At 40.2% G+C, this 17420-nt stretch overlaps 2 protein-coding genes across 2 annotated transcripts; both read left to right on the top strand.

Moving 5' to 3' along the window:
• The first annotated feature begins 509 nt into the window (after positions 1 to 509).
• On the top strand, positions 510 to 1454 carry LOC133761042 (olfactory receptor 6N2-like). The gene has a single exon (XM_062193691.1). The coding sequence runs from the start codon at positions 510 to 512 to the stop codon at positions 1452 to 1454; it is 945 nt and encodes a 314-aa protein (XP_062049675.1).
• Positions 1455 to 11667: 10213 nt separating this feature from the next.
• Positions 11668 to 12612, top strand: LOC133759235 (olfactory receptor 6N2-like). Its single transcript, XM_062190180.1, has one exon. The coding sequence runs from the start codon at positions 11668 to 11670 to the stop codon at positions 12610 to 12612; it is 945 nt and encodes a 314-aa protein (XP_062046164.1).
• Positions 12613 to 17420: the final 4808 nt, after the last annotated feature.

The raw sequence follows: 17420 nt of genomic DNA, 5'->3' as shown, positions 1-17420 counted from the left end.
CTTATTACTCATTTTTCCCCTCTTCATCATTCAGTCCTACCAGAATACGGTATAAACTCCACAATGTCTTTCTGAAAGAAATCTAAAAGTCAATTTACATTACTTGTCTCCCTCCTATACTGACAAATATTGCTAATTATTTAATCATTGGAATCTACAGGAGGGTAGAAGTTTTCTCTCTTGTGTTGGTTGACAGAGGAGGAGTGGAGAAATTCAGCTGCCCAAGTCAACGTACCACAACATTATACTACAGAAAAGTATTGCATTGGGTTCAACTGCTTTGGGTTCTAGTTTATGCCCTAATACTCACAGACTCTATGATATGAAGCCAAGATTTTCTGCTTTTCCTGCTATGGTTACTCTGTTACAAAGTGAGACACTTGGATTAGTTATTGTCCAGGTTTCTTTCAGGTGTCCCATTTGATGTCCTAGATACTACAGTGCTTTCTGAATCAAGGAAGTAGCTTGAAGTAGTTAATCTTCTGTTTTATTCTGTGTTCCTAGGAGCCATGGATCCTGTCAACCACACCTGGACCCAGAGTTTCATCCTTGCTGGTTTCACTATCAGTGGGACCCTACGACCTCTTGTTTTCCTGGGGACCCTGTGCATCTATCTCCTCACCCTTGCTGGGAACTTGTTCATCATTGTCCTGGTCAGAGCAGACTCTGGACTGTCCACACCCATGTACTTCTTCATCAGCGTCCTCTCTTTCCTGGAGCTCTGGTATGTCAGCACCACAGTGCCCACGCTGCTCCGTACCTTGCTCCGTGGGTGCTCACCGATCTCGTCGGCCGCATGCTTTATCCAGCTGTATGTCTTCCATTCCTTGGGCATGACTGAGTGCTACCTGTTGGGTGTCATGGCACTGGACCGCTACCTTGCCATTTGCCGCCCACTCCACTATCATGCACTGATGAGCAGACAGGTACAGCTTTGGCTAGCTTTGGCCAGTTGGGTGGCTGGCTTCTCAGCTGCCCTTGTGCCAGCCAGCCTCACAGCCACTTTGCCTTTCTGCTTGAAAGTGGTGCTCCATTACTTTTGTGACCTGGCACCACTAATGCAGCTGGCATGTGTGGACACAGGCTGGCATGCTCGAGTCCATGGGGCAGTGATTGGTGTAGCTACTGGTTGCAATTTTGTGCTGATTTTGGGACTCTATGGGGGCATTCTGAAAGCTGTTCTGAAACTGTCCTCAGCTGCTAGCCGCACCAAAGCCTTCTCTACCTGTTCCTCCCATATTACTGTAGTGGTACTTTTCTATGGTTCTGCTTTCACAGTGTATGTAGGTTCACCTGGGAGTCAAGCTGAAGGAATTGACAAGCTTATTGCCTTGGTGTATGCCCTTCTTACTCCTTTCCTCAATCCCATCATCTATTCTCTTCGCAACAAGGAGGTGAAAGAGGCTGTGAGGAGGACTACTAACAGAATCAGGACTATTTTGAGAGAAACCTGATGGTGTCTACTTCTCATAATCTGATAATCTGATTGATCTGCCAATCATATGACCAGTGTCTAAGTAAACATCAATAGGGGCGGACATTTGGTTAAGAGGTTAAGATACCTGATTCCCACATCAGAGTGCCTGAGTTCAATTCCTGGATCTGCTTTCAACTTTCTGCTAGTGGAGATCTGGAGGGCAAATGGTAATGGCAGAAGTGGTTGGGGCCCCGCCACTTACACGGGTGATCTGGGTGGAGTTCGTGGTTCCTGACTGTTATAGGCATTTGGAAAGTGAATCAATACATGGAAGTGTGTGTGTGTCTCAAATCAATTACAAAAAAAATTTAAAAAGAAAACCCAATTAAAAGAAACAGTAAGATCATTAGTGAAACATGTTGCAAACACCCACTGTTGCATTGTTCAGAATTAGAACATAGAGAAAAGGGAGTTATGATCTCTGATCCCATCAAAAATGGAGGAGAAGGGTCACAAGGAAGGAAAACACATCTGAATCACAAAACAAGTAACTGAATTCATGATTTAAACAGTGAAAAACAAGAAGATAAACTGAAACAAGGAGTGGCAGTATTTTTCAACAAGATAGAGTTCCTTGAGAATAGTTAAGAGGGTAGGAAACAAGGTTGGCAAAAGGGAAAAAAATATAGCTTAAAGAAAGTTTCAAATGCTAAGCAGTAAACCTTGGGCAAAAAGCTTATCAGCTGGTAGAATACAGTGGTCATGGGTTATGCCACCAACAGTAGCTTACTGGAGGAAAGGACTATAAAGGCAGGTGGCAGGAAACTAAAAATGATAATTTACTCTGTTGGGGGCAGAAGTAAGTTAGTGGAGATTGAGGGTGTTGTTGGAGTCCTTTTCTAATATTATGGAAGATACCTTAAGTACAACCTGGACCAATATCATTATGCAAACTGTTGAAATCTTTACTTAGTATATACTAAATTGATCTTCTGTATATAAAGATAATTGAAAATGAATCTTGATGTGAATGGGATGGGAGAGGGAGCAGGAGAGGGGAGGGTTGCAGGTGGGAGGGAGGTTATGGGGGGAAAAAGCCACTGTAATCTAAAAGCTATACTTTGGAAATTTATATTTATTAAATAAAAGTTAAAAAAAGAATAAACCCTAAAACTTTTACAAATCTTCTCCATAGAGTACACATAAGACATTGGCCTAGAAGATAGAGATAGGAACACAAAGTTCCAATGATGTCTTATGTCATGTCTCTTCTCTTACACTTTTCCCACTGAGCAGAATTTGAAAGTTATTTAGTAAACTCAATCTCAATACTTTAATTATTTGTAAATTTAAGGCCTAAATCTGCTAAATAATGGTCACATAATTACATGAGAAAGCGTATGGAAAGGACCCATAAGAGAAGGAAATAGACAGTGGAGATAGGGACCTGGAGTTGTAATCCTGCCTTATATCACATCTCTTCTCCCACATCTTCTCCACCTGTTCCTTTACTGAACACAGTTTGAACGTTATTAAGTTAAATCTCAATAGTGAAGTTATTTATGAAATTAGAACCTAGTACTGGTTAAAGAATGTTACATAATTGGCCGGCGCCGTGGCTCAACAGGCTAATCCTCCGCCTTGCGGCGCCGGCACACCGGGTTCTAGTCCCGGTCGGGGCACCGATCCTGTCCCGGTTGCCCCTCTTCCAGGCCAGCTCTCTGCTGTGGCCAGGGAGTGCAGTGGAGGATGGCCCAAGTGCTTGGGCCCTGCACCCCATGGGAGACCAGGAGAAGCACCTGGCTCCTGCCATCGGAACAGCGCGGTGCGCCGGCCGCAGCGCGCTACCGCGGCGGCCATTGGAGGGTGAACCAACGGCAAAAGGAAGACCTTTCTCTCTGTCTCTCTCTCTCACTGTCCACTCTGCCTGTCAAAAAAAAAAAAAAAAAGAATGTTACATAATTGAGAAAGATAGGAACAAAACCTTGGCACAGACTAGGCACTGTCTGGCTCTTGCACACCCTCCATTTTTCTCATCTCATATATATTACTGCTAACAAAAAATCAAATCAATAATATTTTTGTCTGTTCTATGCCACAAACAGTAATGGTTGTTTCAAATGTATTTTTTAACCAACTCTTTATAATATCCCTCTGAAGAAGGAAGAATCATCCCAATATTTACCTGGTTAACAATTAGAAACATTACTGGAATTGCAATAAAGAAGCACAGATTCAACCCTAGGTCTATACCAGCTATCTGGGTGACCATGGTAACACTTTCTCATCTTCATTCACTCAGTTTGCAAATTGAGTGGCTGGCAGCGTATGCCTGCTCATATTTCTTTAAAATTAGGGAGGTTTGATTCCATGACTGAAACACTTGTTAAAGAAAGTAGGGCCTGAGTGAGATCTGAATATCTAGAACAGAATAGGAAAGGCATTGGCCCAAATTCAAGTGTTTCTATTTCTTTTCTACATGAACATGGGTAGAAGAAATAATCTTTTTCTGACTTCAGTTTTGCTTTATTAAAAGCATCTATAACAACTATTCTAAAGACTTAAGAAATAAGACATACTAAGTATTAATAAATAAATCTGCCTCACCATCCCAGAGAAAAGACCATGCAATGGTTAAAGAATGAACTTTGAACTCTTTTTGCCTAGTTTCAAGCATTGATGCTGTCATTTATTTTCTGTGTGACTTTAGGAATATATTTAACTTCCTGGTACCTCAGTTTCCTTATCTGTAAAATGGGGATGACAATAGAAGTTTAGCACTATAAAAATCTAAATCATTATTAATTCAAAGTTTTGTCACATGTGTTTCTGCAGGGATGGATTTATTTCCTTAAGAATTCTTAGGTTTTTTTTTTTTTTTTTTTTTTGACAGGCAGAGTGGACAGTGAGAGAGAGAGAGAAAAAGGTCTTCCTTTTGCTGTTGGTTCACCCTCCAATGGCTGCCGCGGCCGGCGCAAGGCGGCCGGCGCACCACGCTGATCCAAAGGCAGGAGCCAAGTGCTTCTCCTGGTCTCCCATGGGGTGCAGGGCCCAAGCACTTGGGCCATCCTCCACTGCACTCCCGGGCCATAGCAGAGAGCTGGCCTGGAAGAGGGGCAACCAGAACAGAATCCGGTGCCCCGACCGGGACTAGAACCCGGTGTGTTGGCGCCGCAAGGCGGAGGATTAGCCTGTTGAGCCACGGCGCTGGCTAAAATTCTTAGTTTTATATATGTGTCACATTTTTATTATGTATACAGGGCCAGTAGAGTTGGTAACACTTCATATGAAGCATGTCATTTTGACCTAAGTTTCCAAGGCCATTTGTGCATAACCTGAGGTTTACTCTCTGCTTTTAAAAAGTCTATATTGTTTCCCTAAATGCCAGGTGCAATACTCCATTCTGCTGACCTGATAGATCTATTGCTTTTGGGCTCATATTCTTTTACTTCTGCACCTCACTTCCCTTAGACTATCCCTCCCATTTTTAAATTACAGGCATAACAGAAACTCCATTGTTTCCAAGAAAATGTTCATCTTTGCAATATTTTGAGTAACATTGATTAATAGCTTTGTGGTTCCCATTTCGGTAGATCTATACTGTGCATTGAGTGTTAGAGACTTAGAATCCTAATGTGAACACAGATAGTCATTTAAAAAGCTTAAGGCGGCACATACGTTGCCCTTGATTTCTATGACAGTGCTCAGTATCCACACTTGAGCACATGAATGCGTGAATGAATGAGCAAACTCTTGAGAGTCAATGAGTGTGATAAAATTAGTTGTCCCTCCCACATCTCCACTGTGAGTTATTCCCTTTTTCAGATTCAGTAACCCCCAAACCCTTCCCTTTCTTTCTTTTCTTTCTTTTTTAAAGATTTATTCATTTTTCACTTGAGAGTCAGAGTTACACACAAAGAGGAGAGGTAGAGAGAGAGAGGTCTTCCATCCGTTGGTTCACTCCCCAATTGGCTACAATGGCTGGAACTGCGCCGATCTGAAGCCAGGAGCCAGGAGCTTCCTCTGGGTCTCCCATGTGGGTGCAGGGGCCTAAGGACTTGGGCCATCCTCCGCTGCTATCGCAGGCCATAGCAGAGAGCTGGATCGGAAGTGGAGCAGCCGGGACTAGAACCTGCACCCATATGGGATGCTGGCGCTTCAGGCCTGGGCGTTAACCTGCTGCACCACATCACCAGCCTCACCCTTGCCTTTCATTCTGAAATTTTTTCTTCCTTGAAAACCCACTCCCACCCAATTTTTCTGTGTAGAAGACAGTTTAGGTTATCCTTAGTGTGGAGCTTCTCAACAGATATAAATAATAAGTGTTCTGAGTTATTGATCCTTCACCAAACACCATTTGATCAGACAGAACCAAAGGAAATTTAAGTCTCTGGACTCATTGCCTTTGGCAGTTTAGTAGGCTTTTCTGGTCGACTGGGCATGCCCTACAAATATCATCACTTTCCATAACTGCTATGATGTGAAGAAAAAAATAGTTTAAGAAACTGTGCCAGCCGGCGCTGTGGCTCAATAGGCTAATCCTCCACCTTACGGTGCTGGCACACCGGGTTCTAGTCCCGGTCGGGGCACCAGATTCTGTCCCGGTTGCCCCTCTTCAAGGCCAGCCCTCTGCTATGGCCTGGGAGTGCAGTGGAGGATGGCCCAAGTGCTTGGGCCCTGCACCCGCATGGGAGACCAGGAGGAAGCACCTGGCTCCTGGCTTCGGATCAGCACAATGTGCAGGCTGCAGCACGCCAGCCGCGGCAGCCATTGGAGGGTGAACCAACGGCAAAAAGGAAGACCTTTCTCTCTGTCTCTCTCTCACTGTCCACTCTGCCTGTCAAAAAAAAAAAAAAAAAAAGAAAGAAAGAAAGAAAGAAAAGAAACAGTGCCTTTGCGTGTCACATATTGGTGTAAGTGGCCAGCATGAAACCTCACTTTTGGTCACATGTCTCATGGCAATGACATTTGGATGGTGACTCTAGTAAGACAGACACGAGGAAGGAACAGCATCTGGGCTTTGGCAACTCCACAAATAAGCCAGTTTCCTAATTGAATACATCACAAAGATAAATCAAATAAAAGCTGAAAAAAATAAAAAAAAAGAAACCAGGGCTAAAAGGCAGCAAAATAAGACTTTCCAGTCTTTAGTTATGAGAAAAATAACATTCTATCATGCCTCATGTCTACATAGTTGGCATTCTAGACCCAAATATATTAGAGAGCAGAAAGAGGCTCTGTTAGGAAGTACCCTGGGACACAGGTATAAACCAGAGTGACCTTGGGCAAGCAAGGCACATGAGCACAATATACTACTTCATTTCACCTATATAGCTTTAAAGGTAATTCCTTTGCTTCTATAAATAATATGTCTGCAAGGATCAAAAATCAAAGCAAACAAAAGAATTTATGGGGTTGGTGTTGTGATACAGCCTACAACACAACAGCCCTTATGAGCATTGGTTCAATACCTGGCTGCTCAACTTTCCATCCAGTTCCCAACTCATACAACTGGGAAAGTATCAGAAGATGGCCCAAGTATTTGGGCCCCTGCCATCCATGGAAGAACCAGATGAAGTTCCTCACTGCTGTCTTCAGTTTGGCCCAGTCCCAGCCATTGTGGCCATTTGGAGAGCAAATCAGAAGATGTAAAATCTCTCTTTGTCTCTCCCTACCTCTCTGTAGCTCTGCCATTCAAACAAATAAGTAAATCCTAAAAAATAATTTACATAAAGAAATCTTGTTTCATTTTTCCAACCTATTTGTTTCTTTTTAAAGATTTATTTATTTATTTGAGAGGTAGAGTTAGAGACAATGAGAGGGAGAGACAGAGAGAAAGGTCTTCTGTTTGCTGGTTCACCCCCCAAATGGCTGCAATGGCTGGAACTGTGCCGATCTGAAGCCAGGAGCCAGGAGCTTCCTCTGGGTCTCCCATACAGGTGCAGGGGCCCAAGCACTTGGGCCATCTTCTACTGCTTTCCCAGGTCATAGCAGAGAGCTGAATCGGAAGAGGAGTGCCCATATGGATGTTGGCACCACAGGCAGAGGATTAACCTACTGCGCCACAGTGCCGGCCCCCAACCTATTTGTTCCTTTTTACTTCTCAGTCCACCCTTATAGGACACCCTTACTAGCTTTTTCTGATTATTACAGTGTTTCTGTATTTGCAAAAATCTAGAAGATGTAAATATTTTGTAATCCAGCATTCCTAATCATAACTACAGACCTTTTTCTACCTTTTCTTTTCAAAATAATCTTGGATATATGTACATTTTTTCATTTTCAAAAATAGCTTAAAAAATGTGTTCCATTGTGTGCTTAATTTAACAAGTCTTCTTCTTCCAGTCATAATAAGAACTGAACTGCAATGAATAATTTTGTACAGTGTATGTGTGTGTATATATATATATATATATTATTTCCTATACTGCATACAAATTTCTAGAACTGAGATTCCCATATTTCTGCATCAACTGATTCTAGATAAAATTTATGATTAACATGCTCATGTATTTCTGTTAGAATTATATTCTGCTCAGTTAATAAAAGTCATGACAAGAGCCTCGGGTGATCACTGACGTCATAAATAAGAGTATTAATTTTAAATCAACAACGGGAGTCACTGTGCACCTAGTCCCTATGTAGGACCTCTGTCCTTAATGTGTTGTACTATGCAAATTAATGGTAAAACTAATACTCAAACAATATTCTATACGTTGTGTGTCTTTGTGGGTGCAGTCTGTTGAAATCTTTACTTAGTATATACTAAGTTGATCTTCTGTATACAAAGGTAATTGAAAATGAATCATGATGAAGAATGGGATGGGAGAGGGAGTGGGAGATGGGATGGTTACGGGTGGGAGGGAGGTTATGGGGGGGGGGGAGCTGCTGTAATCCAAAAGTTGTACTTTGGGAATTTATATTTATTAAATAAAAGTCGAAAAGAAAAAAAGGCATCCAGCAACATTATTGGACACCATACACAATGATCCCTCTCCAATTCTGATTCCCAGGAAGAGGGATGTAGAGGTGCCAGTCTGAAGTGATTTTATGGAGCAATAAAAACTTAATTTCAATGGTCACTTTGAATAAGGCATAAAAATGTTCATTTGAAGCATCTGGGCAGATACCAGTCTATACAAATACATGAAGTAAAGATGAAAACAGGATATTTTGGTGCATGATGCTGTGAGAAATGCAGGAATTCGATAAAAGAGTTGCAACTATCAATCCTGGAGAACAGTCAGGTACTTCAGAAATGGGGTGTAGGTCAAAGGCTAGTTAACGTTGAAGGAAACTCAGATTTTCCAAATACTCAAGAAATTCTTCTAGTCCTGAGGCTACACTGAAACTCTCAAAAATACATGTTTTCTCTTCCTTTATCTTAAAAATCCCCAGCTCCCACAGGAAGCTTTCTTAGTTTGATATTAATATGTGCTGTTTTTTTCCTTCTTTTTGATATGTTCTGCTTGTTAATGTTTAATAGTTCCTCCTTTTATTAAATTTAATTTAGCAACTGCTTGTTGTCCCCACTTATGTTTCTGAGAAATAAATATGTTTGAATCTCAGAAGGACTCAAATACCTTAGTTCCAATAGTTAAATGTAGGTATTGGCCAGCGCTGCAGCTCAACAGGCTAATCCTCCACCTGCGGCACCAGCACCCCGGGTTCTAGTCCCAGTCGGGTTGCCAGATTCTGTTCTGGTTGCTCCTCTTCCAGTACAGCTCTCTGCTGTGGCCTGGGAGTGTAGTGGAGGATGGCCCAAGTCCTTGGGCACTGTACCCGCATGGGAGACCAGAAGAAACACCTGGCTTCTGGCTTTGGATCAGCTAGGTGTGCCGGCTGCAGTGGCAATTGTGGGGGTGAACCAACGGAAAAGGAAGACCTTTCTCTCTGTCTCTCTCTCACTGTCCACTCTGCCTGTCCAAAAAAAAAAAAAAATACAGTTATTGTGTTGCTTCTCTGGCTTCTATATCCACTCCAGTACTCACTCACAGGTGATACTCAGCTAATATCAGGGATTTTGATAAAAATATTAAGCATATGAATATAGAAGAAAACTACCTTGAAAAGTGCATTAGTGTCATAAGGATGGCCTGGGTAATAACAATGGTGGCAGAGGTGGCATAAATAATGGTAGTATTCCCAGTGGTAGAAACCTAGAACATTGCTTACATGATTTGACAGACAATAATTGGAAAATTGAATAAATGATAGTGGACATGTTAAAGGTAGGAGTTATGGTGGGAGTGATAGAGGCAAAGATGGGCAGCACAAAAGTGATGGTGGAACCCATGCGGGTTGGATTCCCTTAACAGGGAGGTTACTAGCAATGGATGAGAAATCTCCTTGAAAAGATGATTTTTAAGAAAATAAAATTCACCTGCCATCGGAACAGCGCGGTGCGCCGGCCGCAGCGCGCTACCGCGGCGGCCATTGGAGGGTGAACCAATGGCAAAAGGAAGACCTTTCTCTCTGTCTCTCTCTCTCACTGTCCACTCTGCCTGTCAAAAAAAAAAAAAAAAAAAAAAAAAAAAGAAAATAAAATTCACTTATGGTGCATCCAAGTTGTTATTCTCCGTGTATGCAGAAAGATATGCAAATTAAATTGTCTCTCCTCATGGAAATCTATATGAGTCTTGCAAGACATCCAGTGGCCCAGGTAATGCAATGTAGAGGAAATGGATTCCAAAGCCCCACAACCAGAGTGGCATAATGGAGACAAGTCATTTGAGAAACAGAGCTGGTCTCCTTCATCTCCCTGGGCCTGATTTCCTGCCTCAGAGGAACCCTTACTAAAAACCAATCACACTAAGCAACTCCAGGGAATATATAACCAGGAGCTTCTAGGAACATGAAATGTTAAGTAGGGGAGCATCTTAGGGTATAAAGGATGCTCAGGAGGATACTACAAGCCCTAATATAAACAGAATAGGCAGGTAATGGACAGGGATGGAGCAGAAGACATGAGTGCTGCTGAAGAAGACAATAAGAGGATATGTGAAGGAAAACTGGACATATTGATGTGAATGCCTACCTCAACGCTCACTCATAACTATAAAGCATAATGTTATTCACGTCTTAAAAGATTTATTTACTTATTTGAAAGGCAGAGTTACACAGAGAGAAAATCTTCCATCTGCTAGTTCACTCCTTACAAGGCTATGATGGCCAGGGCTAAGCCAGGCTAAAGCCAGGAGCCAGGAGCTTCTTTGGGGTCTCCCACATGGGTGGCAGGGCCCAGGCATTTAGGACATCTCCCTCTGCTTTCCTAGGCACATTAGACAGAAGCTGGATTGGAAATGAATCAGCCAGGACACGAGCCAGCACCCATATGAGGTGCTGATATTGCTTGCATGGTTTAACTTACTCCACCACCACAACAGCTTCTAAAGTTATTGATGTTAAAGAAATTGAGGTGATGACAGGAGCAGTGATTGGCTGATGTAAATTTGTGGCAAAACAAATTTAGAAAGCCAATTTTCAGAGAATGCTTTTTCTGTTACGCTATTGCCCTTCTAGACTTATACCACAGAGGTCTTACCTCATCAATTCGCTCTTCATCATCCCCTTTGAGAATTTCTGATGAATGTCTAACTTGGAGATCATTACTTAAAATTTACCCTGTCTGCTCACAGATCCTGCGTCTGGCTCTACAGTTCTGAGATTTGAGAAATGTCCCAGAATAATCATATTTTTTTCTTTTCCTATCTCTTTCTTCTTCAACCCATAATGAGGACATTATTAAGTTACAGAAAGGTTCCTTGAAGCAGCCTTTGGAGTCATGTTTTAGAAAGTATATACTTCTCTTTTCCACAGTTTGATACCAATGGTGGTTGGACAAGTACATGTTTTGAGTGGATATCTTAGAGTGTTGTGGGAAGTTTCATCAAGGACTCTAAAGGGATGAGCATGGCTATTTTCCTTTCTCTCATGTTTTCTGGTATCTATTTGGGATAAAATCCTGGGACTGAAGACTCCAGAGTGACAGTTTATACAATAAGGAAAGTGTTGATACATGAATTGGGGAACCTGAACTCCACTCCAACTCCATCAGCAACAAATGTTTAGCAACAGACTTCTGCCTTCTACTTTCAGTTCCTATTTTGCAAAGGGAAGGGAGTTAATTTGATAGTCTACAAGCTATTTTCAGGCATATGCATTCTATACTTTTGTCTCTGGAGCAATTTCTCAGGAAGAAGTAGCTTGAAGTAGTTAATCTTCTGTTTTATTCTGTGTTCCTAGGAGCCATGGATCCTGTCAACCACACCTGGACCCAGAGTTTCATCCTTGCTGGTTTCACTATCAGTGGGACCCTACGACCTCTTGTTTTCTTGGGGACCCTGTGCATCTATCTCCTCACCCTTGCTGGGAACTTGTTCATCATTGTTCTGGTCAGAGCAGACTCTGGACTGTCCACACCCATGTACTTCTTCATCAGCGTCCTCTCTTTCCTGGAGCTCTGGTATGTCAGCACCACAGTGCCCACGCTGCTCCGTACCCTGCTCCGTGGGTGCTCACCGATCTCGTCGGCCGCATGCTTTATCCAGCTGTATGTCTTCCATTCCTTGGGCATGACTGAGTGCTACCTGTTGGGTGTCATGGCACTGGACCGTTACCTTGCCATTTGCCACCCACTCCACTATCATGCACTGATGAGCAGACAGGTACAGCTTTGGCTAGCTTTGGCCAGTTGGGTGGCTGGCTTCTCAGCTGCCCTTGTGCCAGCCAGCCTCACCGCCACTTTGCCTTTCTGCTTGAAAGTGGTGCTCCATTACTTTTGTGACCTGGCACCACTAATGCAGCTGGCATGTGTGGACACAAGCTGGCACGCTCAGATCTATATTGTAGTGATTGGAATGATTAACATATGTGATCTTGTTCTCATTTTAGGACTCTATGGGGGCATCCTGAAAGCCGTACTAAAGCTGCCCTCAGCTGCTAGTCGTGCTAAGGCTTTCTCCACATGTTCTTCCCACATAACTGTAGTGGCACTATTCTTCGGCTCTGCTTTCATTGTCTATGTGGGACCACCTGGGATTCAAGCTGAGGGCATAGATAAAATTATTGCCTTGGTGTATTCTCTTCTTACCCCTTTTCTCAATCCCATTATATACACCCTTCGTAACAATGAGGTGAAGGAGGCTTCCAGAAGAGTGACCCAGAAGATTAGTTTTGCTTTGAAGAGACTCTAAGGATCTGTAGCATCACTGTGCATCCACTAGGTCATCACAGAATTAATAGAATTGGTTAGTTGAGTAAATCCATTAGTCAGCTAATCAATTCAATAATTTGTGAAACAGAAAATTAAATTAAAATGGATTGGGAGAGATTTGTAAATGTGGAGTTAGGAGAAACATGGTCTCTTAACATATTAACATAGAAGAAAGAATATATTAGTGAAAAACAATGAAAACCAGAATAAATTAGAAAGTCTTTATGTAGACTTAAGAATTTATAGATCAACCTATGTTAAGAGAATTTGATAGAAGCTAGTTGTGGGGCTTTGCTTACCAAAGGGTTCCTTGAAAAGGGTCAACAGATAGGAAGTGAAATTAACAAAAAGAAAAATATAAGGACACCTTGCATCTGAATTCATATATGAATTGTGAGCCATGAGGATAGGGATCAAAAAGTGTGGAACTGAGTTTTCATGGGAGATCCTGCAATAAAAGGATTTGTGAAGCCGGAGCTGAAAATTTACTCATTGATGGGGGAAAGCAAGATATTGGAATTTGGGGACTGGCTATATTAATGGTCTGAAGTGAATTATAGAAATGTTTACTGTACTGTGTTTTTGAAATCTTAGTCAAGCAGGAAACATCATTAACGTAATCCCTTGTGTACAAAACTAGCTCTGGAGAAGATATGAAAACATAGACACAATTTGTGTTTTCAAAGACATTACAGTTTTAGTTTTGAGGAATCAATTCTGTCTTTCTTTCTTTATTCTACACATGCAGAGACCAGGAGGAGCAACAGTACATCGAGTGACACCAAGGGACTGTCTTTTTTCACTTTGCAATGTGGGTATCTGTGGTGGTTCTAGGTAATGGAAAGCAGTGCAAAGGAGTAGCATGGATCAGCAAGAAGGGGATGTAAAAAGAATAAGTTAAATGTTACCAAAGTGGAGTCTTAATACCCTGGTCATCTAGTTGGCACTCCTCTGAAAGTTCTCTTCAGACTAGGTAAGGAACTACAGTATCCTCCTAGGAGATTTCATGTCTCAGAATAGCATGGCCACAATTCTACTGAAAATATCAGAAGAAAATTAATATTTGCGGTAAGAACTCTGGGCATCATTACTCTCTCTTTTTTAAAATAAATTAGACAAATGAGATTTTGGTTTTCTATTTTTGGATAATTAGGTCAAAATGTTTTCTTTGTAATGAAGGGATGAGTTGGTGTTCATTTTAGCTTATTTTAAGAGGAAAAATGTGTGTGGAGGAAAATTTGAGATGACATACATTGGCATTTGGTTCCTTCTAAATTCAGCAATTCCGACTAGGAGCAAAGACTGTTTAGTGACCTATGTATCAAATGGGGATGTTGTCCAATTTGTGTTCTTTCTGTGGGAGTGTACCCTCAAATAAACTTTCTCTGCTATGACATTTAAAGTGTTCCACTTAAAGGGAAACCAATATAATGTTATTAAGAGAAGATTAATCCTTAGGAAGGAAAATCAATTGTAGAAACACAAATCTGTGATCCTTTACCTTTTCATGTCAAAACTTTTTTTTTTTTTTTTTTTTTTTGTGGTGAGCAGTAACTAAGTTGAAGTCAGAGGATAAATAAAATACACAATGTTTGAAGACTTACTTAGAACAAATGCCACTCACACTAGGAAATCACTGAATCATTGAACTTGGGATTCAGGTGATGCTTAAGAAGTTATCTGGTCAAAATTCCCTGTCTTCACAGAAGATCAAGCTGAAGTCAAAAGGTGGGAAATATAACTTAACCAAGATTGCAGGGCAATTTAGAAATAAGCTGTGAATGGGATAGCACCAAGGTTTTCCATCCCTTTCCATTATACCATTATGCAATTTAAGCTCTCATTTTTGTTCTTTTTTCTTTTATCCAAGACAAGCAGCACCATGCAGCAGAAGGGGTGGGAATGTGGATTCAGTGAGCCATAGACTTCCTCTGGTGCCTGTCTTTCCCATAGAGTAATTCTGTACCCGAAGAAAACATGCTCTGCCATGGAAGTTTACAGGCTTTCCTGGTAAGCCTGTCTGCTCTTGGCCTCTTGCAACTTCTACCTATTGTTTCCCTAGAAGTAACTCTGAACTCTGTAGTTAAAAGAACCATCCTATACTCCTGAATAAGTCCATGGTCTCTGATTATATAGGAATCCATGGCTCCATAGACATATCTTTTATGGGTGAATGTTCTGTGTCTATTTCCTCATTAAATCTCCTAGAGCAGGAAAATGGATAAATGTCTTTCCAAAATGAATTGATAGGGAGATTGTAAACTTAGTCAAAAAACAAAGAAGATCTTATCATGCAGTATTATTATGATAAAGGACATCCTTTAAATTATGCGGTAGACCTAATGAAGTATGAAAAGCATTTCTTTCAAGATCAAGAACAGAACAAGATTAATGACAACGCAACTTCTATTTAATATTGTACAGGCTGTACTGACTAATGTAGCAAATAAGCAAAAACAGAAAAGTATAAAAAGAAAAGAAATTGAAAGTATCAAAATTGGAAACAAAAGAAATCTGGCACTAATTGTAGATGGTTTTCTCATAGTATTGAAATATAGAGAACCACAAATAAATTATTAGACTCAATATGGGAGGTGGACAAGCATAACACCATCAAATGAATAAAAAGTCATTTGCATTATTATTTAGTAGAAACAATCAGAAAATATAATTAAAGTAATGGCCTTTATAATAGAATATATATGACCCATAGTACTGAGCAAATGAACCTATCTGACGTTTATTGGACTTTTCACCCAACAGATACAGAATACACATTCTTCTCATTAGCACATGGAACATCTTCTGGTGTAGACCATATCAGGGCCATGAATAAAGTCTCAGTAAATTTAAAAATATTCAATTCATGCCATGTATCTTCTCAGACCACAAAAAATAAAAGGAATCAACAACAACAACAACAAAAAACCAATAGAACATTTAGAAATGTATGGAAATTAAACAACATGCTACTGAATAACCAATGGGCCATTGAAGAAATTAAAAAAGGAAATAAGAAAAACTTTTTTCAATGAAAATGAAAAGACAATATATCAAAAACTGTAGGATATAGCAAAAGCAGCAAAATGAGGGAGCTTGTAGCACTAAGTGCCTATGTTGAAAAAAGAAAAGTCTCAAAAAATGATCTAATGATGCATCTTGAAGACTTACAAAAGCAAGAACGAATCAAACTCAAATTTAGCAGGAGGTGAGAAATAATAAAGATCAGAACAGAGATAAATAAAATGAAACAAAAATGTACAAAATATCTATAAAACAAAAGGTTGGGTTTTCTGATAAGATAAATAAAATGAAACTCTTAGACTAGTAAAGAAAAAGAGCAAAAACTAAAATAAATAAAATTAAATATGAAAAATGAGACATTAGAACCAACACCATTGAAATAGAAAGGATCATAACAAACAACTATGAAAAACTCTATCCTAAAAGAACTGGAAAACCTCAAAGAAATAGAAACATTCCTGATACACTGTATAAAATGATATACATTGGTTTCAGAGACACTTTTAATTTGTTTTAAGATTTCTGCACACTTGGGCAGCAAGGAGAAAGTAAAATGTTATTATCACTTCAGAAATTAAATTCTGAATTTTTAAATTTTTCTCCCTTGCCAAAGAAAGACCAAACTTTGTTATTTGGAGAACAATTGAATAATAGCAAAAATAATTTATAAATTGTTCTTAGTTTTTAATACTAGCTATGCTTTAGGGCCTTCCAGAATCTTCTAAATAATGTTTTACAACTAAGGGGAAACATGTGGGTTTCTATTCCATTTGCACAATAAAAATTAAAAGCAATGTTGTCCTAACTTCTTTGAGTGGAAAGAAAACACATTAGTTCTGTTCTTAGACTGACTGCCGAGCAAAGTTAAAGTTAGTCTTATTAATCTTTATCTAAGAACTTTGCTTCAGTTTGTTAGTATGCCTGATTGTCTAGTTTACATTATTTTATATAATAATGTTTTATGCTTTTTCATTGTTAATAATTGAGATTTCTGGATACTTAAAAAGTTTGTGTAAAATGGAATTAAAAGATTAATTCATTTTGGTGCACTCTCTGTCTCTCTGTATCTGCCTTTAAAATTGGAAAAAAAAAAACCACTATAATTTTTGCATTTTATCTTAACTCTCACAATTCAAATTTATATATAATAAAATATGGATTCAAAAATATCAATGACTGCTTGAGGGTATATAGATAATTAGTAATGTTGGGGGACACAATGGATCCTTTACTTGGGGGTGTCTCCAAATAATGAGCCTCAAATGGGAGCTGCTTAAAGAAAAGCTTCATTTATTTATGGCAAGTAAAGGAGGCAGTAAGGACTCCTAGTCCCCAAAATAAATGACCTCACTAAGAAACAGTTTCCTACAGATTTTATAGGAAGGGTTGAGGGGTGTCTAGCATGTAGAAAAGGGGGAAGGGGCGGGCCCTGCCTGCTCAATGCACATTTTTAGAAACTTCGTGTTCAACATTTGACTCGTGCTGATTTGCAGATCTAATTGTTTCCTGTTTGTGGTGGCCTGGTTCCCTGTGAGTATAGTGAAGCAAGATAAGCTTACTTGGAGCATCATCTGAAAAACAAGCTCAAGAGATGAATGATGTGAGCTTCTCTGCCCTAGGTCCAGTATTCTACTTGAGAAAAGATCCCACACTCTTGCTTGCTGTAGTGGTGAAGAGCACAAGCCTCAAGAGGGGCTATTCTGTGCATGTGTGCCTCTGATCACTATCAATACTTCTGGAGACAGTGGAGCTTCTGAGTGCTGA

This window comes from Lepus europaeus, chromosome 5, assembly GCF_033115175.1.
Source record: "Lepus europaeus isolate LE1 chromosome 5, mLepTim1.pri, whole genome shotgun sequence".
Lineage (NCBI taxonomy): Eukaryota > Metazoa > Chordata > Mammalia > Lagomorpha > Leporidae > Lepus > Lepus europaeus.
The sequence above is the reverse complement of the archived record's forward strand: the minus strand, read 5'-3'. Positions and strand labels throughout refer to the sequence as shown.